General features: G+C 47.4%; 2 protein-coding genes across 2 annotated transcripts in view; both read right to left on the bottom strand.

The window, feature by feature from the left end:
• Positions 1–206, bottom strand: part of LOC149337548 (ATP-binding cassette sub-family C member 1-like) — a 111430-nt gene extending 111224 nt beyond the window's left edge. The window contains exon 1 of the mRNA XM_089554453.1: positions 91–206. The gene's annotated coding sequence lies outside the window, so the exon portion shown is untranslated. The remainder of the gene's footprint in view (positions 1–90) is intronic.
• Positions 207–1465: 1259 nt separating this feature from the next.
• Positions 1466–27438, bottom strand: part of LOC149337547 (uncharacterized) — a 69027-nt gene continuing 43054 nt past the window's right edge. The window contains exons 6-7 of the mRNA XM_089554452.1: positions 5758–5892; positions 1466–1531 (exon numbers count right to left, since the gene is read on the bottom strand). Coding sequence (XP_089410578.1) covers positions 1466–1531; positions 5758–5892 — 201 coding nt within the window. The remainder of the gene's footprint in view (positions 1532–5757; positions 5893–27438) is intronic.

Here is a 27438-nt window from a genome sequence, read left to right as displayed (position 1 = left end):
CTGTTCTGCGAAGTCTCCAGCGCAGACATTTTCGGCGAGATCCAAGGCAAGAAATGTCAAAACTGTTTAACATCTGAAAATGATACTCACTCAAGAGCTGGAATTCTTGCGAACAGACAAGCGAAGTAAGCCACAGTGCACAATACCACACGCAGCGCGTCGATCCAAAGGATATTGAACACGCTAAAAATGAATGCTTGAGTACGTCTTGAATAGCGTTTTCTGAAACGAAAATGCGGTTACCTTCATGTTATCCCATATTACAATAAAAGAAAGTACCCACAAGGACCCGCAAAACGCCTCTTCTAAATACGTTTATTTGTCTATTTGTTTTTATTTAATTGGCAAGTACGCCTGAAATACCCTAGGCCATAATTTCGAGCCACAGAAGCTGCGCCAATACAAGACTGTAGCAGAAGCAGGAAATCACAGGAAATAAGACAGGAAAGCAGTTATTGAATCACAAATAGTTCCACACACAGCACAATATGTTACTGAATAATTCCCACTAACCTCCTTCAATGGACTGTAAACTGGCCTTCACAGAATTCCAGTCCTTAATGGCGCAAGGAAAAAAATCTACGGATGATCATTTTCGATGTTGCAAAGGTCTGTTAAATGAATGATATCCCGGCCGGCTGCAGTGGCTGAGTGGCATCGGCTTTCGCGTGCTTATGTCGAGGTCCCGTGATCGAATCCGAGCCGCTCGGATCCCATTTCGAAGGAATCAAAAAACAGCGTTCACATGAAGTAGAGAAGAATGGGGGCATTGCACACGCTCCTCTGCAGCGACACATTTTCCTCTCTCCGGTGTAACAGCGGTTTTTCGCCGTGAGTTTTGCACCAATCAGCACCGCTTTCCACTTTGTTGCTGAACTTGTGCCTTCTACTGGTTTTCGAGACGTGCACTACTTGCCTGGAATCCAACACGAATACCAGCCGGTCGAGCAGTCTCTTGCACCGTACTCCTCTTCGAATCACTGGAAATTTGATTTTCGCCAGTTTTTTCTTGTTAATGGCATCTCTGCACTGCCTTCGAAAAGAAAAAAATCGCAAATAACTGAATAAAAACCACGCAATGAAAAATCACACTGCAAAAAATTTTAGGTCTATATGTTGATTTTTGGCCCGAAGAAACCAAGCATGGAAATTCTCCTTTTTTTTCATATTGCGTTAAATATGGGCCGCCGATAACAAGGGCCACAGCATGAGTACTTGGCGTGTACCGGAAATAACTATTTTTTGCTCTCCTTTCCTCGGGCCCATTTCTTGGCTAAATAAAATGGGCACACATGTTGAACACTAAGTACATTTCAAACACAATATATTAAATTAAATAACGAATGAAATAAAAACTTATTGCAATGCGGAGGTGTCGCGAGCTTAAAGCAGCTATGCGTGCCCACGCTGAAAGCATTCGTATCAATGGTCACAAAAGAGAGCAATCAACGATGATTCCTTTAACTTACGGATATATCACCACACAGGCTAGCCTAGCGAATACTGATGAGTTATCCTCGTCGTTCGATTTCTGCAAGAGAAAACAAAATCTGATGTCGACAAACACAGGAGGTGCCTACAGTTTCCCAGGTTGCTTGGAGGTTCAAATTTAAGTTTTTCGCCTACACATACACGCAATTTTATAATCAGTGTAGCAATGGCAGTAGTACAGTAGTATTAATACTATATGTAGTACCAGCAGTTCTGGTTCAAAGACCCGTAGGCAACCAAGTCCATAATTTGAGACAATCAGGAACATGTATGCATAAACGCGACAAGTGACATGACTGAAAAAATCGAATCGCGGCGCAACATTCATGGTTGCAGCGTTACAAAGTGCAAAAGAATCACACCTGGTATGATGGCTACAGTTTTATTGCATGTTTCTCGCAATGTCCACTTGCTTCCTTGTGTAAAATTAAATTGTCGATATTTCGCTTACTGACGTAAACAACGAGAGTGATTTCTAAATCGTTGATCGCAGGCTATTCAACAGCGAGTGGTTATACTGATAGGATGAAAAAAGCAACGAAACGCGAACCGATATAGAGAGCATTATTAAGGGGAAAGCCTTTAATGGCTCATGCTCGCGGTGTCCGTCCGTGCGCTGGAATCGTGCCAACTGTGGCCTCTCTTCCGCGCAGCGGTGCCACCTCCTCCCCTCCTTAGCAACCGGCACGCCGGTGGGGGGCGCAGCTGTGCATACTAACAGTGACGTCACGCAGTAGGGGAAGAACGAGCGCGCGTGTGTCGGCGGTGGCAGGTGCACCGCTGCTCCTTCGCCAGCAGAGGAAGGTGAGCCACAGTCCATTATTAGTTATATGGAAATTACGAACTATTACAAGACGGAGAGGCGACGTTATCCCGATCCTCACAAATCGCTTACCAGAGAACAGCAAGCGATCTACAGGCAGATACAGGCAGGATCCTTCCCGCACCCTTACCTTCAACACAAGATGTACCCGGAAAGGTGCCAGAAGGAATGTGATTTCTGCAAGACTGAGTTAGGCACGCTCCAACATGTCATTGGAGTATGCAACTTCATCAAGGAAATCCCCCCACCTCTTACCTGCCCCACTATCCCACCCCATCCCTCATCCTCCCTTACCGAGCGATGGGAGACTTGCTAACCAGCCCCGCCGTGGAAGAACAGCTCGTCCTGATCTCCAGGGGCCAGGCGGCCAGGGATGCATATGGGTCCCGTGAAAAGGGAACCACTCCCATCGACGGCGTCTAAGCAGACGTCGTATTTAGCTCGGGCAAATGAAGTTGTTTCTCTCTCTCTCTCTCTCCTTCGCCAGACGTCTCGTTGCAGTCCAGTCAGTGAGACGCATGGCTCTAAAGCGGCCCAGTGATTCCGCGCCAAGCGCTTCGGGGAAGCGGCAGTGGGTTGACCACAAGGCTTTCGCCAAGCACACTTTAGAATTTCCGAAGTGTCTTCGGTAATCTTTTTTTTATTAAAGAGCGCCGATGAAGCGCTATGCATAAGTATATCCGTGCCTGGCAGACCGGGGGAAGTTCGTGATCAAGCTGGCTGACTACAGCCAGGCGCTCCAGGGAGAGAAGTGAGAGAAAGAGGATGAAACTAGAGGACAGGACCACGAGGAGGGGACAAAAGAGCTCTAAACTGGCAGAGGGAGCAGGGCAGTTGGTCCAGTTGGGGTTGGAACATCGTAAAACAGGGTCGGGCAAGTAAAATGAGTGTAGTTGAATTTCACGAAGTAGTGGCTTTGAGTAATACTAAAGAAAAGCTAAATCGTCTTTTTTTGCATTCAGCAGGTCTGAGAGACACGGTTCATGGGGGTTTAATGTCCAAAGTGACTCAAACAATGATGGACGCCGTAGTGAAAGGCTCCGGAAATTTCGACCACCTGGGGTTCTTTAACGTGCACTGACATCGCACAGTACACTGGCCTCTAGAATTTCACCTCCATCGAAATTCGACCGCCGCGGCCGGGATAGAAACCCGCGTCTTTCGGGTCAGCAGCCGAGCGCCATAGCCACTGAGCGACCACGGCGGTCGGATTTAAGGGATATGAATGTATGAAGCTACTAGGTAAATAAAACTTATTTCTTTCGCTAGCATTTAAAATGGTGATGCAATCATCAGTTAAAGCCACGACAAATTTCAGGTTTCTTGTGATAGGATTCTGCTGTGCGAAGAAGTTCGATGTTGGCATCATCTCCGGTGAAATTTCAACTTTTAAACGCGTTGGCAAGCGGCTTGTCATCCCTCGTCAGATTGCGCCAAGTAACGCCCCGCGTGTTTTACCCGCAGTGGGTTTCATTTCCTTCTTACCCGTAAATGTTACCGTGTTGTAAATGTACTGCCCTCGTCGATGACGTCCACATGCGGCCCCCTACAGGCACTGTGCGCTGCGGAGAAGCCTGAACGCTGTTGCAACTCTCACAAAAGCAGCGTCGTGCTTCTGAGAGAAAGGAACATCCATCACTGGTTCCTTACACGCACGAAGGACAAGCTGAGAACAGGCCGTTACCATTGAGGTCGCGATTGTCCTGCCGAATTCACTTCCAGCTTCGGTCTGCTGACGACCTTGATTTAGAGACAGCACGTAGAACGGTTGTCTCAGTTACGAGTGTGGACAAGGCCCTCGCACCGTTCTCCAAGTTAGGGACATGGGCTTGCGAGGATTGAGAGAGCGAGAAAAAGATGACTTCCAACGCTGGTCCGCTAACTTCTTTATTCGTAGTTTGATTTTCCGCTGCTACCGACGGGCCCCTCAGCGCTCATTTAAAGATATGGCGCGCTTTATCTCCTTCCACACATGCGTTCTAGTATCATATCAAATTGCGTGCGCACTCTAGTCAGCGTGTGGAAGGAAGCCTCTAGAAATGTTGATTAGATTTACTATAGTGTGCTCCAGACGATTTCAGAGACTTTCTTGGCATGCATTCTCTATAAGTCACTTGAAAGTCTTCCAGACGATGTGCACGAAATTATTTGGGTTAGATGCACCTTGTTAATGGACAATCTTGGAAGGTGAGTATGTGGCACCCCCGTGAATCCTGTCATCACAAAACCACCGGATACGCTGGTGCAGAGACCGTGACATTAAGCTCAGGTCCAGACAACTGCAGAAGGAGGAGCCCCGCAAGCAAGTCGGACTGTCGTTATTCGCAACGCAAAGTTCGCTCTCAGTAGCAAATAATGCGAGACTCCTTCTCCTGGCTTTCATCCTGGATCTTTCGCACCGTAAGTGATGGGCGTTGCAATGCCCACTCATAACTCAGGGAGCTCGGGTCGTTGCTATGAAGGCCTTCAGCCTCCCACAGTCGAACTGAACAGAAGGGGAAACATAAGGTGCCATTAGTTCGAAGTCTGCTTTTCTCTAGTTGACAATATTACACACGCGCCAATTGTCATTATGAGGCTGAAGAACGCGCGAAAGTATGTCAAGTAGGTGCAGCGTTCCCCTAATGTAGAGGAGAAGAATGTTGCGTAACCAGATTGCTAGATTTCTTGCGGAAAGTTAAGCTCGCAGGAGACCAATATCGGGTAGCGGTGGCTGAAAACATATGGGCGGAAACTTAATATACGTGGTTTAAGTTCCCTTGTGTTTCCCTGTGAAAGGGCAGCGCTCCTAAAAAAGACCTTCCCTCTTGTCAGTGGTTAGCCAAAGCGCAACCAAATGGATTGCACTCAAGGGGCCCGGCTGAAGCGAGAGGAACAATCCAAGGAATCGATTTCGTGACCAAACACTATTTATTAAAACTTTGCCTGATGAAGGCTTAAGGCCCGCTTTACCACTGGCTGGTAGGAGATGTCGTTCCAGTTCCGCAGGTGGCAGTTTCACTCTGGTCCGCTCATCCCCGATGGAGCTTGCCTTTGCCAGATGAGAGAGAGACTTGGCGCTCGAAAGCACCGTGCCCCCAAATATTGGAAAACTATCAACCCAGAATTATCCTACGATGTCCTTAGTAACGCCCACTCTCCCCTTTCATTCCCCTTTTTTACATCAAGGCACTGCACTTTTACGGGGAAAAACTAACAGTTGTCTTACTCTCCTCTAGCCTAAGCAAGTGATAACTAAAACAATACCACAACCTCGCTCTGTAAGCGACGTACTACCTGCCTAATTCGCCCAACTGCAGTAGTGGTGACCTTCTCCTCTCAATGAAAATTTAAGTGTAGAAGCACGTCTACAAAAATGCAAAACATAAGGATATTTCTTTTCCACAGAATGATCACCTAGATGCAGCTGGGCATAGTGTTAGACTGGCACAATTTAATCTCACCTTTGATATACTTGGTTCGGACAGCACCAGATCACGCAATCCAGAATCAATGAAGTTTCCCAGCATCAATGCAGCCAAAATAAATCTGACAATGACTGCCTGCTGGCTTCGCAACTCAGGTGCCGACAGGATGGTCTGCGAGGGAACAATAGACACTGGTTACCAGTCAAACATGGTGCATGCTCGCGCGAATTAGTTCAGAGCGCATGAGTGTCGCACGGATGGTGCAGGAGAAGCAAGTGCATGCAGGATAGGTGTGATTTTATCGCACGCTTACTGCCTTCGCATATTGACTTCATTTTCCTGTTACTCCCTTTTCTCCCCCACCTTTCTATCCCTTCAGTAATTTGTCCCAGTGCAGGGTAGCAAACGGGTTTCTTCTTCTCATTAACATCCCTGCCCATATTTCTTCTCCTTCTTCTTGAGGAACCATACAGCACCGTCAGCGAAAATGTCTTACTGCTGTACGGTCACTGACGCGAGGTCCTGTACCACAGTGTCGTCAAGGAGCTTCACGCGCTTGCTAGTTTTGTTTTTTCGCGTGCAAATACTTCAGCTGTCTTTACAGTGAAGCGGTTGGAAGTTCATTCGCCCTGTATCCGTCTCCAACGGCATGGCATGTCACTTGGCTTGATGCAGGAATGCAGGATGAGCCGTGATGTTAATCATGTGGTAAGTAGCCTCATGGCCCTGGTGACGGTACCATCGCCGTGATTCACTCGAGCGAATGCTGCACGTGACCGGATGCCCTGTCCCCCGAGAAACCAGAGGCAACTGGCAGAAAGCCCTCACATCCGTCCACGTGACATCTCCGCCATGACAGCCCCTTTAGCATGCCTCGAAATTAAGAAGGTGAGGAGGAATAGGAAATTCAGAAATCGAAAATTAAAAAGCACGCAACAGCTGAGCTAGATAACGAATAAACGAAAACGATAATTTCTTACGCATTTTCTCACGCGACAGCGTTAAGGATCACATTCGCCACAAAAAGTCCGGCGTCGGCATTGTAGTAGTTCTCGGCGCTGCGACAAAATATTCGCATCGGCTAAAAAGGTGCCTACGTCACACGTGTGGTGACATATTTGAAAAGTAGGAAAACTGGCAAATACGAGGTCGCAAAACGGCTGAAACGTCATGAAGACATCTAAGTAAATAAAGTGAACTTGTACTGAGAAGAAAATTGGGGTCACCAGCAGCCAACCGAACCACTGACGCTTTGGTACTGAGTCGAACATGCCACCGCTACGGCACGCATGCACCTTTTCTTTTTATTGCATGAAAATCAATCCCGCTGCTCTGCCAAGTGCTTTAAATATTTGTGTTTGGTTTAGTTGGTTCATACATAACTCATGAGAGGACAGCGCAAAAAATTGGCTGTGGTTTAGCTCTGGTTAAACCTGGCAGAGTAGCGAGAGTCTAGCTTCTTTGAGAGACGCAGAACCCGGTGCATCGCCATCTGTCGTCGTGGATGCACTGTCGCCGGCTAAGCGGGCCCGTCTAGCTGCGTCGTCCTTAGTCGCTTATCTAGATGCTTAGCGCGCTCTTCCTCAGTCTCCTTGGCTCGCCGCCTCCCCTTGACTTCGTTCCTACGACGAGCCCTAGCTTCCTCCGAGCTATACATATATATATATATATATATATATATATATATATATATATATATATATATATATATAGGTTGCGAGAGCATGAAGTACTTGACTGCTTACAAGAGTATATAGCGAAGTACACGCTTCGTTAAAGGAAACATATTCGACTCCACGTTTAGATCGGAACACCGATCTTCTTCAGCAGATCGGTGTTCCGATCCAAACGTCGTATATATATATATATATATATATATATATATATATATATATATATATATATATATATATATATATATATATATATATATATATATATATATATATATATATATATATATATATATATATATATATATATATAATAGGTTGGGGAAGTCATTGAAAAACTTAACAGATTTATTAAACGTTTCGACCAGGGACTGGTCTTTTTCAAGAATGATCATACAGTGCATGGAAGAGTGAACATGGCACACACAGGGTTTGAAAAAGAAAAATGAGAAAAAATTTGCTCATTTTTCTTTTGCAAACCCTGTGTGTGCCATGTTCACTGCTATAAGAAGACCCTTACTGAATATATATATATATATAGTTGCAGCAGGTTTTGTCGTTCAATGGGCCAGGAATACTTGTAGAAGAAGGGATCACAACATTGCAGTTATCTTCATTTAATACCGACAGTTTCGAACGGAGGACCGTCCTTCCTCAGGGTATACACACGTGTGTATACCCGTGTGTATACCCTGAGGAAGGACAGTCCTCCGTTCGAAACTGTCGGTATTAAATGAAGATAATTGCAATGTTGTGATCCCTTGTTCTATATATATATATATATATATATATATATATATATATACATATATAGTGAAGGGGGTTTTTGCACAAGTAGACCGGCGACGGAGTACACGGCGGGCGACACAAGATGGGCGAGCAGGACGGCGGGCAGCGCAGAAGATGGCCAGTCCAGCCAAACCGATCTCGTGCAGAGCGGCGGCACTTCGTCTTTCATCGGTGCTTCGTCTTCGTCGGCGCGTCGTCATATATATATTGTGAGACAGGAGACGGAGCGCAGGATGGAGCGAGCTTTAATGGCACCCGCAAGTATGGCGACCAACCCTTCGAAGCAGAAGATGATCGATGATGATGGATATGTACAGATGAAGACGAAGGTCGCATGTTGTGCTTTGAGCGATGATGATGGATATGTACAGATGAAGACGAAGGTCGCATGTTGTGCTTACACTTTCTCCCCTCGCGTACGAAAGCGACCGGCCCGGGCGCAGGTTATAGCACAGTAGGGCGACGGGCAAAGGGTTTGAGGCGTGAAACATGAACAATCTCGGCACCTCGGCAACGACGATCATTAACAGGATGAACAGGGGCAACGCGATAGTTCACCGGGGACGTTTGTTCGAGTACAGTATACGGACCAATATAACGGCTCAAAAATTTTTCACACAATCCCGGGGTACGCACTGGTGTCCACAGCAGTACCTCATCACCAGGGTGAAAAAATATGGCACGGTGGGAGAGATCATAGGTGTTTTTCCGGGAGGCTTGGGAGGCGTCGGTATTCAGGCGGGCAATGGCACGGCAGTAGGTAAGACGAGAAGTAAACTGTTCGTGAGAGAGTCTGGAAGAGGTTGAGGGGGCGGAGAAGAAAGACGCTTCGAGGGTGAAGGTAGGTTGACGTCCATACACAAGGAAGAATGGGGAGAAGTTGGTGGTTCTTTGCACGGCACTATTGTATGCAAAGGTAACGAAGGGAAGCATGGTGTCCCAGTTGGTGTGGTCGGGCTGGATGTAGGTGGCTAGCATATCGGACAGCGTGCGATGAAAGCGCTCTGTGAGCCCATTGGTCTGAGGGTGATAAGCTGAAGAGGTTTTGTGTACGGTTCTGGAGGCGTGAAGAACTTCGGCAAGGATGCTGGAGAGGAAGGACTTGCCGCGGTCACTAATAAGGACACGAGGAGCTCCATGGCGCAAAAGGATGGCGTTCAGGAAGAAGTGGGCGATCTCTGAAGCAGAGCCGGAAGGAACAGGGGCCGTTTCAGCGTATCTAGTTAAGTGGTCGATGGCAGTGACGATCCAACGGTTGCCCGTTGGTGTTAATGGTAAGGGACCGTAGAGGTCAATCCCAACGACTTCAAAAGGGGAGAAAGGACAGGGGAGAGGCTGTAGAAGGCCCGCAGGGGCAGATGTGCTCCGTTTACGACGTTGGCAAGAGATGCAAGACGCAATATATTTTCCAACAGCGGTTGAGAGGCCAGGCCAAAAGAAACGGCGCTTGATGCGGTCATAAGTTTTCTGAAAGCCTAAGTGGCCAGCCGGGGGGTCATCATGAAAGGCCTGCAAAACTTCTCGGCGAAGAGAACGGGGTACGACAGGCACCCATGAGTCACCGAAGGGGCTGTAATTGTGCCAAAGAAGGATGTTGTCGACTAGCTTGAAAGAGTTAAGTTGGCGACGTAGGCGGGCATTCGGTGGCCGAGTAGCACCGCTCAGACGGTCGATAAGGGTCCGGCAGTAAGGGTCGGCCCGCTGCGCTGAGGCGAGATCACCAAGACTGGGAGCTGGCATCAAGTCAATGGGTGCGGCGGTCAAGGTTGAAATAGCCGTCGAAGGGGTAGTTTGGCAGTTTGAGGATGCGGAGGAAACGGGTTGCGGATGCGGAGGTTTGGTTTGGGCGAGGGGACAACGAGATAGCGCATCGGCGTCCTGGTGTTTCTTGCCCGATTTATAGGTGACGGTAAAATCATATTCCTGGAGACGGAGAATCCAGCGGCCGAGGCGGCCGGACAAGTTTTTCTGCGAGGACAACCAGCACAGGGCATGATGGTCAGTGACAACTGTGAACTGGCGGCCGTACAAATAAGGGCGAAATTTCTGAATGGCCCAGACAACAGCGAGGCACTCTTGCTCAGTTATCGTGTAGTTCTGCTCCGCTGCAGTCAGTGTACGACTGGCGTAGGCGATGACTTGCTCGCACGAAGAGTGCTGCCGCTGCAGAAGAACTGCACCAATGCCGTGTCCACTGGCGTCCGTGTGTAAAATCGTTGGAGCATTGTCGTCGAAATGTGCCAGTATCGGATCAGATGTGAGAGCCTTCTTTAAGGTAGTAAAAGCGACCTCACAGGCCTCAGACCAAACAAACGGCTGGTCAGCGCAGAGGAGCTTATGCAAAGGGGCCGCAATAGAGGCAAAGTTGCGTATGAAGCGCCGGAAGTATGACGCTAGCCCCAGAAAACTGCGCAGGTCTTTGACGCGCGATGGGCGAGGGAAATGCAAAACTGCAGCCACTTTGTCGGGATCAGGCTTTACACCCTTCTGGCTAACGACGTGACCGAGTACCTTGATAGAAGTGGAAGCAAAGCAACATTTCTTGGTGTTTAACTGTAGGCCGGCCTCAGAAAGTGCGCTTAATACTTCATCGAGACGAATAAGGTGTTCAGAAAAAGTCGAAGAAAAAATGACTATGTCGTCGAGGTAGCATAGGCACGTTTTCCACTTCAGGCCTCGGAGAACGGTGTCGATCATGCGCTCGAACGTGGCCGGAGCATTGCATAGGCCGAACGGCATAACGTTGAATTCGTATAATCCGTCGGGAGTGGCGAAAGCAGTTTTTTCCTTGTCGGCCTCATGCAATGGTATTTGCCAGTATCCGGATCTTAGGTCGAGACTAGAGAAAAATTGTGCACCTTGGAGACAGTCGAGGGCGTCATCAATCCGAGGCAGCGGATAAACATCTTTTCTAGTGATCTTGTTAAGAGCGCGATAGTCAACACAAAAGCGTACTGAGCCATCCTTCTTTTGAACGAGCACAACAGGCGAAGACCAAGGACTCGAAGAAGGGCGTATGATGTGGCGCTTGAGCATGTCGGCTACGTTATCTTGAATAACCTTGCGCTCACTAGAAGACACACGATACGGGCGACGGCGAATGATGCCCGAACCATCTGTGTAGATGCGATGCTTAGCTGCGGTGGTTTGGCTCAAGGTTGTTGCCTGGGTATCGAAGGAAGCGGCATGCTTGGTCAAGACGGCAAGCAATTCATCTTTTTGAGTCGGGGTGAGACCGGGGCTGATAGCAGCTGAAATAGATGCAGAGGCAGAGGCAGGGGTCGAAAGAGCGAAGCTTGATGGGGCAGAGGAAAGAACGGCCACAGGTTGAGTGGTATCCACAGAAGCGATGGCTGTGCCTTGACGCAGAAGAATGGGTTCCGGCGTAGTGTTGAAGGCAGTCAGTAGTGAAGACCCATTGGTGAAGCGGAGCAGGGACGCGACGAGAAAGATGCCCCTTGAGAGAAGACGGGGGCTTGGTGTGACGAAAACGTCCCCAACGTTGACGTGGGCAGAAGCAACAGAGAGGACATCTTCGCAGCCGGGGTAAAGTACATGATCAGCGGTGGTAACCAGATGATGAGAAGGCAGGACAGAAACGGCTGAAAGGTCGGATCCAGAAGCCTGTAGAGTAGGGGGACAGCAGGTAATTACAGCTTGCGCAGAGTGGAGGAAGTCCCAGCCGAGGATGAGGGGATAAGCACAGGAGGGAAGCACAGCAAATACTATGTAGTGCAGGATGCCGTCGATAGTGACTCGTGCCGTACACAATCCGGAAGGACGCATTGATTCATCATTGGCAGCACGGAGAGAAGGACCACTGTAAGGGGTGCGCACCTTGCGAAGACGAGAACATAAATCAGAACTAATTACAGAAATGGCGGCGCCCGTATCGATCAATGCTTCTACTACAGTGCCTTCAATGTCAACAGTTAACATGTTCGATGGCTGTGCAGGAGGAATTGAGAGGGCGGCGTGCGGTGCAGTTTTACCTCCGGAAACTGCACAATTTAGTTTTCCGTGTGGCCAGTTGTCTGGGAGGATGGTGGACGTAGAGGCGACGACGAGCGGCGGAAAGGCGATGGGGAGCGGCGGCGCGACGGCCTGTCGGTCGAGGAGCGGTCCGGAGAGGTAGAGGAATAGGAGGGACGATAATTGGTAGGGTCAGCAAACGGTGGGCGGTAAGCGTACGACGAGTGCGGAGCGTCTTGGCAGAAGTCCCCGTACGATGGGCGACGAGGAGGACTGGAGGCAAACGCCGGACGGTAAGCAGGTGACGAGTACGTAGCTCCACTGCGAAAGTCAGGGTACCACTCGCGCTCGTCGCGTTGACGCCGACGGCACACACGGGCAACATGCCCGCGAATTCCGCAGTAGTGACATACCGGCCGACGTGCAGGCGGACTCCAAACAGGACACATAGCGGGGCTCGGGGACACAGAGACCGGAGTTTGCTGGACGGGCTGTGGATGCGACGGGTAAACAGCAGCAGGAGGCGTCGCAGCAACCTGGGCATAGGTAGGCACAAAACGCGGTACAGGTGGTTCCGCAGCCAAGGGGCGAGTGACCGAAGCGAGCTCGTCTTTGATGAGATCACGCAAAGGCGAGGACGACGGGGCTGGGGGCGGGTGGGAATCAACTGGCGGTAAGGTGGAGCCGTGCAGTTCCTCCCGGATAATGGAGCGAATGAGGGAGCGTAAGTCCACGTCAGGTGAAAGTGGGGTGTCCCAGGTGTCTTTTAATCGAAGCGACTGAAGGTCGTCAAGACGATGGCAAGTTGTTCGGATGTCTTGGACTGACGTTGGATTCTGAGCAGCAAGCGTGTTGAAGGCAAATGACCCAAGCCCTTTCAGAAGATGACGTACCCGATCGTTCTCTGACATAGCGCTGTTGACACGTCGACACAGGGCAAGCACGTCTTCAATGTAGGATGTGTAGGACTCACCGGGTAGCTGAACGCGCGTATCTAGCTTTTTTTTGTAGACAGCGGGGCTTGCACCAGATGTGCCAAAGATTTGTCGTATCTGTGCCGAGAATTGAGCCCAGTCCGGGATGGCATCTTTGTGGTTGACGAACCAAGTCTTGGCCACGGCAGTGAGGTAGAACGACACGTTTACAAGTTTCATCGCTGAGTCCCAACGATTATAGGCACTGACCTGGTTATATTGGTCGAGCCAGTCCTCGACATCGTCCCCACGAAGACCAGCAAAAATGGGAGGCTCGCGCTGGAGTGTGGTGATGGTCCAAGTGGGGTGTCCAGAAGATTGGGAAGAACCGGGTTGGCTCATCATTGCTGGCTCCAGACGGTTCGAATCGAGAGGAAGAAGAACGGGGGGCCCATCGGGAGTACGAGTGGTGTTGTCGCTGACGGTATCCATCGGTGCGGATGGTACGAGCAGGTGGCGACCGGAACGTAGCTGCAGTCTGGCGGCGGAGAGGACGCAGGGATCGAGAGCACACTCCACCACTTGTGAGACAGGAGACGGAGCGCAGGATGGAGCGAGCTTTAATGGCACCCGCAAGTATGGCGACCAACCCTTCGAAGCAGAAGATGATCGATGATGATGGATATGTACAGATGAAGACGAAGGTCGCATGTTGTGCTTTGAGCGATGATGATGGATATGTACAGATGAAGACGAAGGTCGCATGTTGTGCTTACAATATATATATGTGAGAGAACCCAACAGCAACAGAAACCAAGGGGCACAGGGGATTTTTTTTAATTAACTTATTTTTTTGTGGTGTTGATCAATTTATAATATTACTGAATATGTTATCCCTTTAAGCTAATTGATTAGAAAAGCAGAAGAAAAAACAACCACATGCCGCCGGTGGGATCCGAACCCACGACCTCCGGCCTCGGATCCCACCGGTGGCATGTGGTTGTTTTTTCTTCTGCTTTTCTAATCGATTAGCTTTAAGCGATAACATATTCAGTAATATTAAAATTGATCAACACCACAAAATAAATAAATTAATTTAAAAAAATCCCCTGTGCCCCTTGGTTTCTGTGGCTGTTGGCTTCTCATATTTATAACGAGCCCCTCATCCCCTTCCCTTGTTTGCTTATATAAATATATATATATATATATATATTGGCTGTTGGCTTCTTTCATATATATATATATATATTTATTTATTATTAGTACCTCAAATGCCCCTTGGTGTGGGGTATTACATGAGGGATGGGCATAATGTTCAAGTGAAGAGTGGTTCGATGGCAGTCTTGAAGGAATGTGGGTCGGAGTGGCGCACAGCGTCGACAGGCAGTTTGTTCCAGTCCCGAGCGGTCTGAACAAAAAACGAACGAAGATGTGCTGTGGTCTGTGCTGGGGGCGGATAGACGGCTTTAGGATGGCTGGTGCGGCTTGACTGTCGATGAAGTGGTAAGATTGCTGAAACATTAAGTGGCGTATGGTAGAATTTGTGAAAAAGGCACAGCCTGAAGATGCAGCGTCGCTTTTCAAGATTAGTAAGATTAGCCCGTGATTTGAGTGCAGTGACACTGGAATGATAGGAGTAGTCTGAGAAAATAAACCTTGCAGCGCGATTTTGTAGAGCTTCGAGGGTGTTAGAAAGATTAGCTTGATGGGGATCCCAGACTGAGCATGCGTATTCTATTTTAGGTCTGATAAATGTAAGATAAGTAAGTGTTTTCACGGATGCAGAGGCTAGGCGCAAGTTTCGACGGAGGCAACCAAGAGTGCGATTGGCTTCGTTAGTAACTTTCATTATATGCTCTGACCAGGTTAGTGTATCTGAAAGGGTGACGCCAAGGTATTTGTAAGAGTGGACAGATAAGATTACCGAGCCACAAATGGTGTAACTTGATGCCTGATAGTTTTTCCGACGGTGAAAGGAAAGCAAAGACGTTTTGTTAGTGTTTAGGCACATTAACCATTTGTCGCACCAAGTTTCAATTCGTTTAAGGTCATCCTGTAAAATTCTAGAGTCAGAGGTGGTGTGGATGGGGCGGTAAAGTACGCAGTCGTCTGCGAAAAGGCGGATGTTAGAGGATATGTTACTAGGCAGGTCATTAATATAAATTAGAAACAGCAATGGTCCGAGTACTGTACCTTGGGGGACTCCGGAGAGGACTGGAGAAAAAGACGAGGAGCAGTTGTTAGCGTACACAAATTGCTTTCGGTTCGTAAGGAAATTAGAAATCCAATCTAATACAAGGGGGTTAATGCACAATCTTGAGAGTTTAAGTAGTAGTCTCCGATGGGGAACTTTATCGAAGGCCTTTTCGAAATCTAAGAACAGCGCGTCTACAGGTATGTTCAGGTCTAGGTTAGAGCTTATGTCATTTATGAATGAAGCTAATTGTGTATCACATGAGAGGCCCTTGCGAAAGCCATGTTGTCTAGGATTGAAAAAATTAACAGATATTAAAAATTTTACTATGTGAGAGTAGAGGACGTGTTCCATTACCTTGGAACAAACACTTGTTAGTGAAATGGGACGATAACTGGAACATAAATGTGAAGGACCTTTTTTCGGGACTGGAACTATTTTGCCCACTTTCCAGTCTTCCGGCACCACTCCTGATGACAATGACTGCTGAAAAATATTGCATAGGATCACACTTACAACAGTTTTTGTGCTCTTTAGTACTTTAGTGTTGATACCATCAATTCCGGATGAGGATGTTAGCTTTAGTGATTCAATTATTTTGGCTATACCGGAGGCATTAAAAGTGATGTCGGACATGAATGAATGGTGGCACTGGGGAAAATCTGGTAAATTATGATCAGGTTCTTTTGTGAAAACAGAGCAAAATGCGGTGTTAAGTTCTTCGGCTGCTTGACTGTCTGGAATAGGACAATTCTGGCTGTCGTACAGTTTTAATGGCTGAGAGCGCTTTGGGTTAATCGTATTCCAGAATTTTTTAGGATTAGTTTTTATCATGTTCGGAAGAATTTCAGAATAAAAATGGCGCTTTGTTTTGTTAGCTTGTGATTCGAATTCCTTTTCTGCAGCGTAATACTTTTGCCAGGTGCACTGCGTGTTAGTTCGTTTAGCAGAGCGGAAAAGTCTTTTCTTTTTATTATTGAGGCGTTTGAGCGCATGATTGAACCATGGTGATGACTGTTTTTCTGTTACAGTGATAGTGGGTATGTATGTTAGTACCAGGTCACGTATTTTAGTCTTGAACAGCAACCAGTTAGTTTCTACGGAGCGTATCGAAAAGTCACGAAGCAGCCAGATGGAAAATTCTTCGAGTGCTGTGTTAATTGCAGAATAATTGCCTTTCTCATAAAGTGTTATTGTTTTTGTTATTTTCGATGGATGCAGTAATTTACAGTATAAGGAACCATGAACAACAGAATGATCGCTAAGACCAGGCAAGTATGTGATTGGGGAAAGCTTGTCAGATTGAGTTGTAAGTATCAGGTCTAACGTATTGGATGAATTTATGCCAGACCGCGTCGGCTGTGAAACTACTTGTGTTAGTCCAAAGTTAAGGCATGTGTTTACGAAATCGCTTTCAGCATTGTTTTTGGATAGGGTTGAGGCGGGGTTTGACCAGTTAATGGAAGGGAAGTTAAAGTCACCGAAAATCAGAATGGGAGATTGATGATAGGTTGCGGTAACGGAAAAAAGCACCTCGTGAAATTCAGCGACAAAAGAACTACTAGCGTCTGGGGGACGATAACAAGCGCCGATTACTAAGGGGGGATAACAGGAGTTGCTGAGAACGAATATTATTTCCAGTGCGGATGAAGTTTTAATTTCGATGCATTGAAGGCTTCTCTTGGCAGCAATTAGAACGCCACCTCCCCTTTTGTTAGTTCTGTCACGGCGAAAAACATTTAAATCGGAAGAGAGAGAAAGGATCTCCGAGTCGGCAATTGAAGAGTTTAACCATGTTTCTGTGAGAATAATGAGGTTAGACTCTGTGGTGTGAATCAGATTACGAAGAGCATCAAGTTTAGGCAGGAGGCTTCTAATATTAGTGTATAAAAAGGAAGTGTTGGAAGGGCTAGAGCGGGGACGATTGGCTTCTACGAGTTTAAAGCGTGCGGCACTACCTTCTGAGTACTGTGATCGAACGTGTATGTTTTCTTCCCGATGATTAGCTTGTCTTGTCGAAGTTTGAATTTTTTTTCGTCTTGTGCTTTGCAGAATTCAACAAGATGCTTCCTGGCCTTGACGGTGTTTGGGCAGTAGTCCTCAGATATGCTAAACTCTGTACCTTTCAACATTTTGGCGCATGAAAGAACCTTTTCCTTCACTTTAAAATGTGCAAATTTAACAATGATCGGTCTATTCCTGTCCGCCCTAAACTTTCCTAATCTGTGGGCTCTTTCAATGTCCACAGGAAGAATAGTCGTCTTTAATTTTGAGCTGCAGTGTTCGATAATAGTGGCCTCTGACTGGGCCCATGTTTCCTGCTCGTTATCTTCGTGGCCAAAGAAAAGTAGGTTTGACCTTCGGGACTGATTTTCTGAGATATCAAGTCTAGCTGTGATAGTGGCAATGTCATTCGCGTTTTGCTCAGACAGCGCCTGGATGTCGTCTACCTGTTCCTTTATTGCTAATAGTGATGAGCAGTCGGTTTCAATTTTGGTAAGTCGATTTTTGATTTCTGCAAACGTTTGGTCATTTTCGGAGAGCTTAAGGCGGATGGATTTCATTTCGGTTAGGAGCGTGGCTTGACTGGACTGGATTTCATTCAGGGCCTTAAGTATATCGTTAGGTGGCTGACCATCGCAGTGGCGAGTGGTGGGACCAGGGTTGAGTTCTACGTCGCCTGATAAAATTAGTAAGCGCATGATAACATGATAGCAATCACAGGCAATACCAATACAACACATTGGGCTTGGCAGCACCACTAAAGCCGCATAGCGGGTGCGGCGGGCAAATAGGGAACATGAAGTGTTTACCTGCAGGACGAACAAACGTCGCAGGTGAGTTGTAGTCGACATAGCTGCGGTGCTGCCAAGCCCATTGAAGGCGGCGCGGGGTGATGCTGGACTTATAAAGGGGTGATGCGGCGAGGAGGTTGACTTCCGGTCGTTAGTTATCGCTGATGCTGACAGTGGCAGCGATAATCTCGGAGCTTGTTCTTGAATGGGTGTTGCCGGGCACTGACGGGGCTTTGCTGCTGGCATGTAGTCAGGAGGACGGAAGCGATGCAGCGGTACGGGGGTCGGACGGTCTACCGTTGGCAGCCAGACTGTGGTCCAAGTCGGGTTCCAGGGTTCGCTCGGGCGAGAGTCACTGCATCGCAGGAGGCAGACGGATACCTGCAGGACGAACAAACGTCGCAGGTGAGTTGTAGTCGACATAGCTGCGGTGCTGCCAAGCCCATTGAAGGCGGCGCGGGGTGATGCTGGACTTATAAAGGGGTGATGCGGCGAGGAGGTTGACTTCCGGTCGTTAGTTATCGCTGATGCTGACAGTGGCAGCGATAATCTCGGAGCTTGTTCTTGAATGGGTGTTGCCGGGCACTGACGGGGCTTTGCTGCTGGCATGTAGTCAGGAGGACGGAAGCGATGCAGCGGTACGGGGGTCGGACGGTCTACCGTTGGCAGCCAGACTGTGGTCCAAGTCGGGTTCCAGGGTTCGCTCGGGCGAGAGTCACTGCATCGCAGGAGGCAGACGGATACCTGCAGGACGAACAAACGTCGCAGGTGAGTTGTAGTCGACATAGCTGCGGTGCTGCCAAGCCATATATATATATATATATATATATATATATATATATATATATATATATATATAGCGAGGTATACGCTTCGTTAAAGCAAAACATATTTATTCTACTCGACGTTTCGATCGGAAGACCGATCTTCCTGAAGAAGATCGGTCTTCCGATCGAAACGTCGAGTAGAATAAATATGTTTCCTTTAACGAAGCGTATACTTCGCTATATACTGTTGTAAGCAGTCAAGTACTCCATGCTTTCGCAACCTATATATATATATATATATATATATATATATATATATGCGAAATTGAGGAACGCTTCATATAGGTAAACATTTATTGCGAGTCGACGTTTCGGACAGAGCATCTCCTTTTTCAAGATTTGTAAAAGGACAGGCTCTGTCCAAAACGTGGGTTAAGTCGAGCCGTAAGGACGTCGGCGTTCCGATAATTGACGTTAATAATTCCGCAATAAATAACGATACCGATCAGGCAAATTTCTTTAACGAATATTTCCAATCAGTTTTTGCAAGAGCCCTACCTAGCCAACTGCCGGTTTACTCAAGCTGTATTTGTGAACCTATGCCTGACATCTTCATTGACATGTTGAGAATGTACAAATTGCTTGAAAAGATACAGCCTAATTCAGATTCAGGCCCTGATGGTATTCCAAACTTCGTTCTGAAATCATGCGCAACAGTTATTTCAGAATATCTAGCCATAATTTTTAACCTGTCTCTTGCTAATTGTGATTTACCAGCAGACTGGAAGATGGATAACGTTGTGCCTGTTCACAAGGGTGGACATCGGAACCATGTGGTAAATTATAGGTCGATATTTTTCACTAGTGTTTGCTGCAAGAATTTGGAATATGTTATGTATTCAAATTTACTCAAACACCACAATAATAACTTTCTTGTTGACTATCAGCATGGGTTTCGTTCTGGCCGGTCTTGTGTTACGCAGTTAATTGAATTTTTGCATGACATTTTCGTTCCTATCATCTGGGCCTACCGACGGATTCCTGATTACTTGATTTCCAAAAGGGGTTCGATACTGTTTCTCTCATTTTTCTTCTGCACAAGTTATCCTTTCTCAGCTTGCCGCACAATATGCTTTGCGGGATACAAAATTATTTGACAGGAGGCAGTCAAAAGGTCTTGATTAATGGCTCCAAATCGACAGACGTTTCCGTACATTCAGGTATGCCCCAGGGGTCGGTTCTCGGCCCACTACTGTTTCTGATCTACGTAAATGACATTGGCTACGGTAAAACCTCCAAAATTAGATTGTACGCTTGATGGTCGCGTCTTGTACCGAGAAGTAAACCATGATTCCGACAGGAAAGAACTTCAAAATGACCTCAACAGTATTTCATTCTGGTGTCGCTCCTGGCTTATGAATCTAAATATGTCTAAATGCAAGCATGTTCATTTTACCCCAAGAGCATAAACCGATCAATACACAATACTATTTAAACACTGAAATAATCTCTCCAGTAAGCGAGGCAAGATAACTAGGAGTAACATTTAGCTCCGACTTGACATGACACCATTATGTAGAGACTTAATTCTGAAGCCAGCCCGCTCTTTAAATTTTATCAGACGAAACTTTAAATATGCTCCACAAGATATTAAAAAACTGCTCTACGTAACGAATGTCCGCCCAATAGTAGAATATGCTTGTGTCATATGGGCCTCGTACACGCAAGTTCTTAACAACACTTCTACGTAACAAATGTCCACCCAATAGTAGAATATGCTTGTGTCATATAGGACCCGTACACGGAAGTTCTTAACAACAGGTTGGAAAAATTCAGAACCGAGATGCCCGTTTTCTGTCCCACAACTATTCGCATCGTAGCAGTATCACTGACATCAAAAGTAGCTTATAATGGCGTCTTCTATCCTCACGTCGGGAATTTTTTCGACTGGTATTTTTACCAGATATATTTCATTGTCGCACCGTACTGAACAAAGATGCCTATCTTTTACCTCCTACGTACATTTCCCAGCGTCGAGATCACCCGCATAAGATTAAAGAAATATCAGCGCGTACCTCAGTTTTTGCACATTCACTTTTTCCACGCACAATCAGTTCATGGAATAATCTTCCCCGCAGCATAGCTGCGGCTACATCCGATTCAAAATTTTCTGTTGCGCTAAAGGCTGCTCTGGTTTAACACTGATTTCCATGGTCTGTATGTCGACTTGTTCTGTGCTTGTTCTCTTTACGATGTTTTAAACTTAGCAAATTTTTAGTGTGCGCGGTGACATTACTATGTTTTTCCATTCAATTGCCGGTGTTCATTTAAGTTGATATTTTGCCGCATGCTCTTGCTGTGTCCTAACGGAGTGCTTGCATTATCCTCTATTACTGTTTTTGCCTATGTATATATTTGTTTCCTCGGCGCTAATGTATGAAGAATACTGTGTTCCACCCCCCTACGGTAATGCCCCTGCGGCGAATGTAGGTACATGTATAAATAAAAATTTAGCGTGCACTGATTTCGCAAAGTACACTGGCCTCTGACATTTCGCCTCCATCGAAATGCAACCTCCGCAGTCGGTATCAAAGCAGCGTCTTCCGAGTCAGCAGCCGATCACCATAACCACAGAATCGCCGTGGTGGCAGAGACACAGTGGGAGATCTTAATGATTAGACGAGAGGCGTGCCTGCTTTTTAACCCCGCACGCTACTCCGATTAGAGTGAAGAAAGAATATGGAGAAGAGAGGAAAAGAAGGATCAAAAATCGTGGTTGATTTGCGTATTTAGGCCAAATGCGAACAAGGTGCGTTAGCAGTTTGGTTTTCGCTTTGGTTCCGATGTTCGCGTCCAATGTTCACGGATGCCAGTTGTTTGGGTAGATTTATTGCCAATATATGCGGAATTGTTCATTCTCGACTTTCATAGATCCCTGGGAGTCTTCCTACCACTCCTGCGCAATGGTGCAGTGGTCAAAGAATGTGCGACCGCCCTTCAATCGCAGGTGCTCCCATCAGTGGTTTCTTGGGTTAGGTTGGGACCCAGGTTGTTGATCCCAAGCAGTCTTTCACGATTAATGGAGCTGTTGCTTGACACAGTTGTCAGGTTGCTAGATATACACACTGTAGTGAGGACGGAGATATCTTTGTTCCCACTCGCAAGTACGCTGGCGGCCACTACTCCGAATGTGAAGATGAACGATGATGATGATGAATATGTACAGATAAACCTGAAGGTTGCACGATGATGAAAAATATGTTTTCATTTTTTTTTTTCAATTGACTTTCAGTTACGCCATAAAGATGTCGGCGAGCTCAGGCAAAAAGCAAACTATCATCGCATGAATGACACCTTATGCCCCCTGTACATAGCCATACAGCGAGGTCAACAACTCATGCGCAGTTAATTATGAATCTGTAACAAGAGCAAGGGAACACAAATAGAGCACATGATATAAAATGAACTTTTTGCCAATTCTGATTTAACGAGTTAAAAGAGGAACAAAGATTTAATGTTCAGATGAAGAGGAAGTTCGCACACTATGCTTACACGTTCCTAAAGGACAAAAGGGACCGGCCGTGGCGCAGGTTATAGCGGAGTTGGGCGACGAGCAAAGGGCTTTAAGAAGGACAATTGTACCACCGTGGTAACGACGGTCGTTTACAGGATGGACAAAGGCAACGCTATAGTTCACAGGGGACGTTTCTTCTAGTACAGAATACGAACCAATACAGCGGCTGTGGAATTTTTCACACAAGCCGGGGGCACGCACTGAAGTCCACAGCAAGCCTTCATCGTGGAGTTTTTCACACAAGCCGGGGGCACGCACTGAAGTCCACAGCAACCCTTCATCGCCAGGTAAAAAAGACACACCACGCTTGGTGAAGTCATGGGTGTTTTTAATGCGAAGATTGGCAGGCGTCACTATTCAGGCCGTCAATGGCAAGACAGGAAATAAATTCTTCGTGTGGTAGTGCTGAAGAGGTTGTGGGGACAGAGAAGAAAGGTACTTCGAGAGTGAAGATAGGTGGGCGGCCATAAAGGAGAAAAAACGCTGAAAAGCTGGTTGTTGTTTGCACTGCAGTGTTGTGAGCAAAGGTAATGAAAGGGAGCATGGTGTCCGAGTTGGAGGGGTCGAGCTGTGTATACGTGGACAGTATATATGACAGGATGCAATGAAGTCGTTGTGTGAGCCCACTGGTTTGGGGGTGATAGGCAGAAGTTGTTTTATGGTCAGTTCTATAAGCATGAAGAACCTCGGCAAGGACGCTGGAGAGGAATAACTTGCCGCGGCCACTGACAGGGTTCCGAGGGGCTTGACGACACAGAATTATGGCATTCAGCAGGAAATCGGCGATTTCAGAAGCACAGCCGAAAAGAACAGGGGGGGGGGGGGGGGGGGGGGGGGGTGTTTGAGCGTATCTGGGGTGAGTGGTCGATGGCGGTAAGCTACCGTAGCTGTCAACTGCAAAGACTTCGAAGGGAAGAAAGGACAAGGGAGAAGCTGTAGGAGGCACCCAGGAGGATACGTGGCGCGTTTGCGACGTTGTAAAGGTGTGCAAGGGGCAATATATTTTCCGACAAAGGTTAAAGGGCCAGGCCAAAAGAAACGCCGCTTGATGTGGTCATCAATTTTCAGAAACCTCAAGTGGCCAGCCATGGGGTCATCGCGAAACGCCTGCGAAGCTTCACGACGAAGAGAACAGGGTATGACAGTTGCCCAGGAGTGACCGAGGGAGAACCTACGCCGAAGAATATCGTCGATCAGCTTGAAGCAGGTAAGTTGGCAACGTAGGCGGGCACTGGGAGGCCGCTTAGCGCCACCGAGACGATCGGTGAGTGCCCGACAGTACGGTCGGCCCGCTGTGCTGAAACGAGATTGTCGAGACTGGGAGCGTGCATCAAATCAATAGCTGCGGCTGTCGAGGTTTAGATAGCCGTTAATGAGCAGCTTGGGGGAATGACATATCCAAGATCGCCTGACAAAACTTTTGAAAATTGGAAAATTTTAAGACACTGTTATGGTAATATTGAATGTAATTGTCCGTTGTTGTGATAAGTAGCAACATCTTTCTTTTAAAGTGTTTTCATCGATTGCTTCGAGCAGTTAAGACTGCCATATAAAACCAATGGAGAACGCCTTTGACGATAGCAAAAACATTAAAATAAAAAAATTCAAGCTTGCCGTTCGGTGATTTGCCAGCGTATTGATTGTTGTAGTGAAATCTTGCATTATATGAAAACATTGCACTCATAAACGGTTTCCAGCTCACAAATGTTTTTCCCCTAAATTGTTAGGTATGCGAAGCGTTGCGATGAGGTTGCGATCGCAAGGAGGTTGCGATGAGGCGAGGGGGCAGTGGGAGAGCGCATCGGCGTCCTTATGTTTTTTCCCCAATCGTCTGGTACGGTAAAGTCATAATCCTGGAGATACAGAATCCGAGCTACACGGACAAGTTATGTGGCGAAAGCCAGCACAGGGCATGATGGTCAGTGACGATAGTAAACTGGCGGCCGTACAGATAGGGGAGAAATTTTTTAACGGCCCAGACAACTGCGAGGCACTTTATTTCAGTGATCATCTAGTTATGCTCCGCTGCAGTCAGGTACAACTAGCAATAAGTTTCTCGCTAGACGACTGCGGACGCTGCAAAAGAACAGCACCAGTTTCTTCTCCACTGGCGTCTGTGCGCAAAACTGTTAGGGCGTTGTCACTAAAATTGTACAGTATCGGATCAGATGAGGGAGTCTGCTTTAGGGTCATAAAGGCGGCCTTGCAGGCTTCAGACAAAACGAAAAGCGTAATGGCGCCAAGAAATTCATGTAAAGGGGACACGATGGAAGCGAAGCTGCGGATGAAGCGACAGGAATATGATGCTGCGCCCAGAAAACTGCGCACGTCTCTAACGCGCGTTAGGTGGGGATAATGTATAACTGAGGCGGCTTTGCAGGATCAGGCTTAGCAGCCTACTGACTAGCCGGCACAAGAGGAGAATACTAACGCAAAACAACAGGTAAATACCAAGGACTTGATGAAGGGCGCATGATTCGGCGTTTAAGCACATCGTCTATATTATCTTGAATATTTTTGCGCTCAATAGAGGACACACCTTACGGGCGACGGCAAATGATGATCGAACCGTCTGCGTGGATGTCATGAGTAGCTGCGGAAGTTTGTCCTAAAACTATTTACTATAGGCATGCTTGGTCAAGACGGGAAAAAAATCTTCTTTTTGGGCCTGTGTGAGACCGGTGCTGATTGTAACTGAAATAGGTGCAGGGGTGATGCATAGCGAATTGGCGAAGCTTGATAGAGAAAAATAGATAATGGTGACAGGTTGGGCGCATACTTGAATAAAAAAGTACCGCAAAAAAGACGACCACAGGCGGAAGACACCACCAACACTATCGAAGGTTGGGCATTAGCCACAGCAGCGATTACCGTGCCTTCGCGCAGAGGAATGCGCTCCGATGTAGTGTTGAAGGCAGTGAGAAGTGAAGACCCATTGGTGAAACGGAGCAGGGACGCGACGAGAAAAATGCCTCTTAAGAAAAGAAGGGGGCTTGGTGTGATTAAAACGTGCCCAGCATTGACGTGGGCAGAAGCAAATGTGAGGACATCTTCAAAGCATGGATAAGCGCATGGTCACTGGTGGTAACCATGTGATGAGAAGGCAGGACAGGAGTGTCAGAAATGGTGGGTTCAGTAACCTGTAGAGTGTGAGAACAACATGCAAGTGCAGCTTACGCAGAGCGGTGGAAATCAGAGCCGAGTATGTGGAGATGAGGACAGGAGGGAGCACAGGGAGCTCGATTTGAATGAATGAATGAATGAATGAATGAATGAATGAATGAATGAATGAATGAATGAATGAATGAATGAATGAATGAATGAATGAATGAATGAATGAATGAATGAATGAATGAATGAATGTTTATTTGGACAGAAACACAAAAAAGTCTGTCGAGGAGGCCGACAAAAAGGCAACGAATGCCTGACTAAGTGTCAGTCCCCTTTCTGATGCAGGATGCCGTCGATAGTTTCCCGTGCTGTGCACCGTCCGGAAGGGTACATCGATTCTTAATTAGAGAGAAGGACCAATGGAGAAAAGGACGGAGAGGACAGAGAGAAGGACCGCAGAAAGAAGTGCGCACCGAAGAGGAGAACACAAAGCAGGACTAATGACAGAAGTAGCGGCGCGTGTATCAAAGCTTCTACAACAGAGCCTTCAATATCAGCACTTAACATGTTCGACGGCGGCTGACGAAGAATTTAGAGGTCTTGCCTCCGGAAACTGCACAACTTAGTTTTCTGTGGGTCTGAGATGGTGAGCGAAGAGGCGATGAGGAGCGGCGGAAAGGTGACGGGGAGTGGCGGCGTGGTGACCTGATGTTTAGCGAGCGGTCAGGAGAGATAGACAGAGAGGAGAAGTGAGAAGGAGCATTTTCGGCAAACGGCCGGCGGTGAGAATAGGAAGAGTATGTGTCGTCGTGGTCGAAGTCACAATATGAGGAGCCACGAGGATCATTAGTGGCAATCATCAGGCGGCAAGCAGACGTTGAATACATGGCGTCGTGACGGAAGTCACCATATTAGGAGTGAATGGTGGCAAGCGCTAGGCGGTAAGCAGACGACTACGTGGCGTGGTGGCGGAAGCCACCATGCCATTCACGCTCGCCACACTGGCGCCGACGACAAACGCGCGAAACATGGCCACGAATTCCACAGTAACACACCGGACACAAGAGAACAGCGGTTCGCAATTGGTAGCGAGGTGCTGGAAGTAGTAAAAGAATACGTCTACTTAGGGCAGGTAGTCACAGCTGATCAGGATCATGAGAGGGAAATAACTAGAAGAATAAGAATGGGGTGGAGCGCATATGGCAGGTTCTCTCAGATCATGAATGGCAGTGTGCCAGTATCGCGCAAGAGAAAAGTCTACAACACCTGTATCTTACCAGTATTTACCTATGGGGCAGAAATACGGAGGCTAACAAAGAGGGTTCAGCTTAAGTTAAGGACAACCCAGCGAGATAAGGAAAGAAAAATGTTAGGCGTAACGTTAAGAGATCGGAAGCGGGCTAAGTGGGTGAGGGAACAAACGCGGGTTAATGACATCCTGGTAGAAATCAAGAGGAAGAGATGGGCTTGGGCAGGGCATGTAATGTGAATTCAAGATAACCGCTGGTCCTTAATGGTAACGGAGTGGATTCCAAGAGAAGCCAAACGTAGTAGGGGACGGCAGAAAGTTAGGCGGCCGGATGAGATTAAGACGCTTGCGGGGATACATGGGCCGCAACTGCCAAAGGACAGGATTAATTGGAGAGACATGGGAGAGGCCTTTGCCCTGCAGTGGGCGTAGTCAGGCTTATGATAATGATGATGATAAACACACCGGAAGAAGAGGAGGTGGGCTCCAATTAGGACACATAGCAGGTCTCGAGGATAAGGAGGCGAGACTGTGCTGGACTTGCTGCGGATTGAAAGGATAGCCAACGGCAGCAGGAGTTGAGGCATCAGGGTATATGTGGCACGCAACGAGGCACAGAGGGTTCTGGAGCCGCGGGGCGAATGACGGAAGTGAGCTAGTCCTTGATGAGATCACGCAA

The sequence above is a fragment of the Amblyomma mixtum genome, chromosome 7, assembly GCF_055824585.1.
Source record: "Amblyomma mixtum isolate Tamu chromosome 7, ASM5582458v1, whole genome shotgun sequence".
Classification (NCBI taxonomy): Eukaryota; Metazoa; Arthropoda; class Arachnida; order Ixodida; family Ixodidae; genus Amblyomma; species Amblyomma mixtum.
Note: the sequence above shows the minus strand (reverse complement) of the source record. Positions and strands in the feature narration are given on the sequence as shown.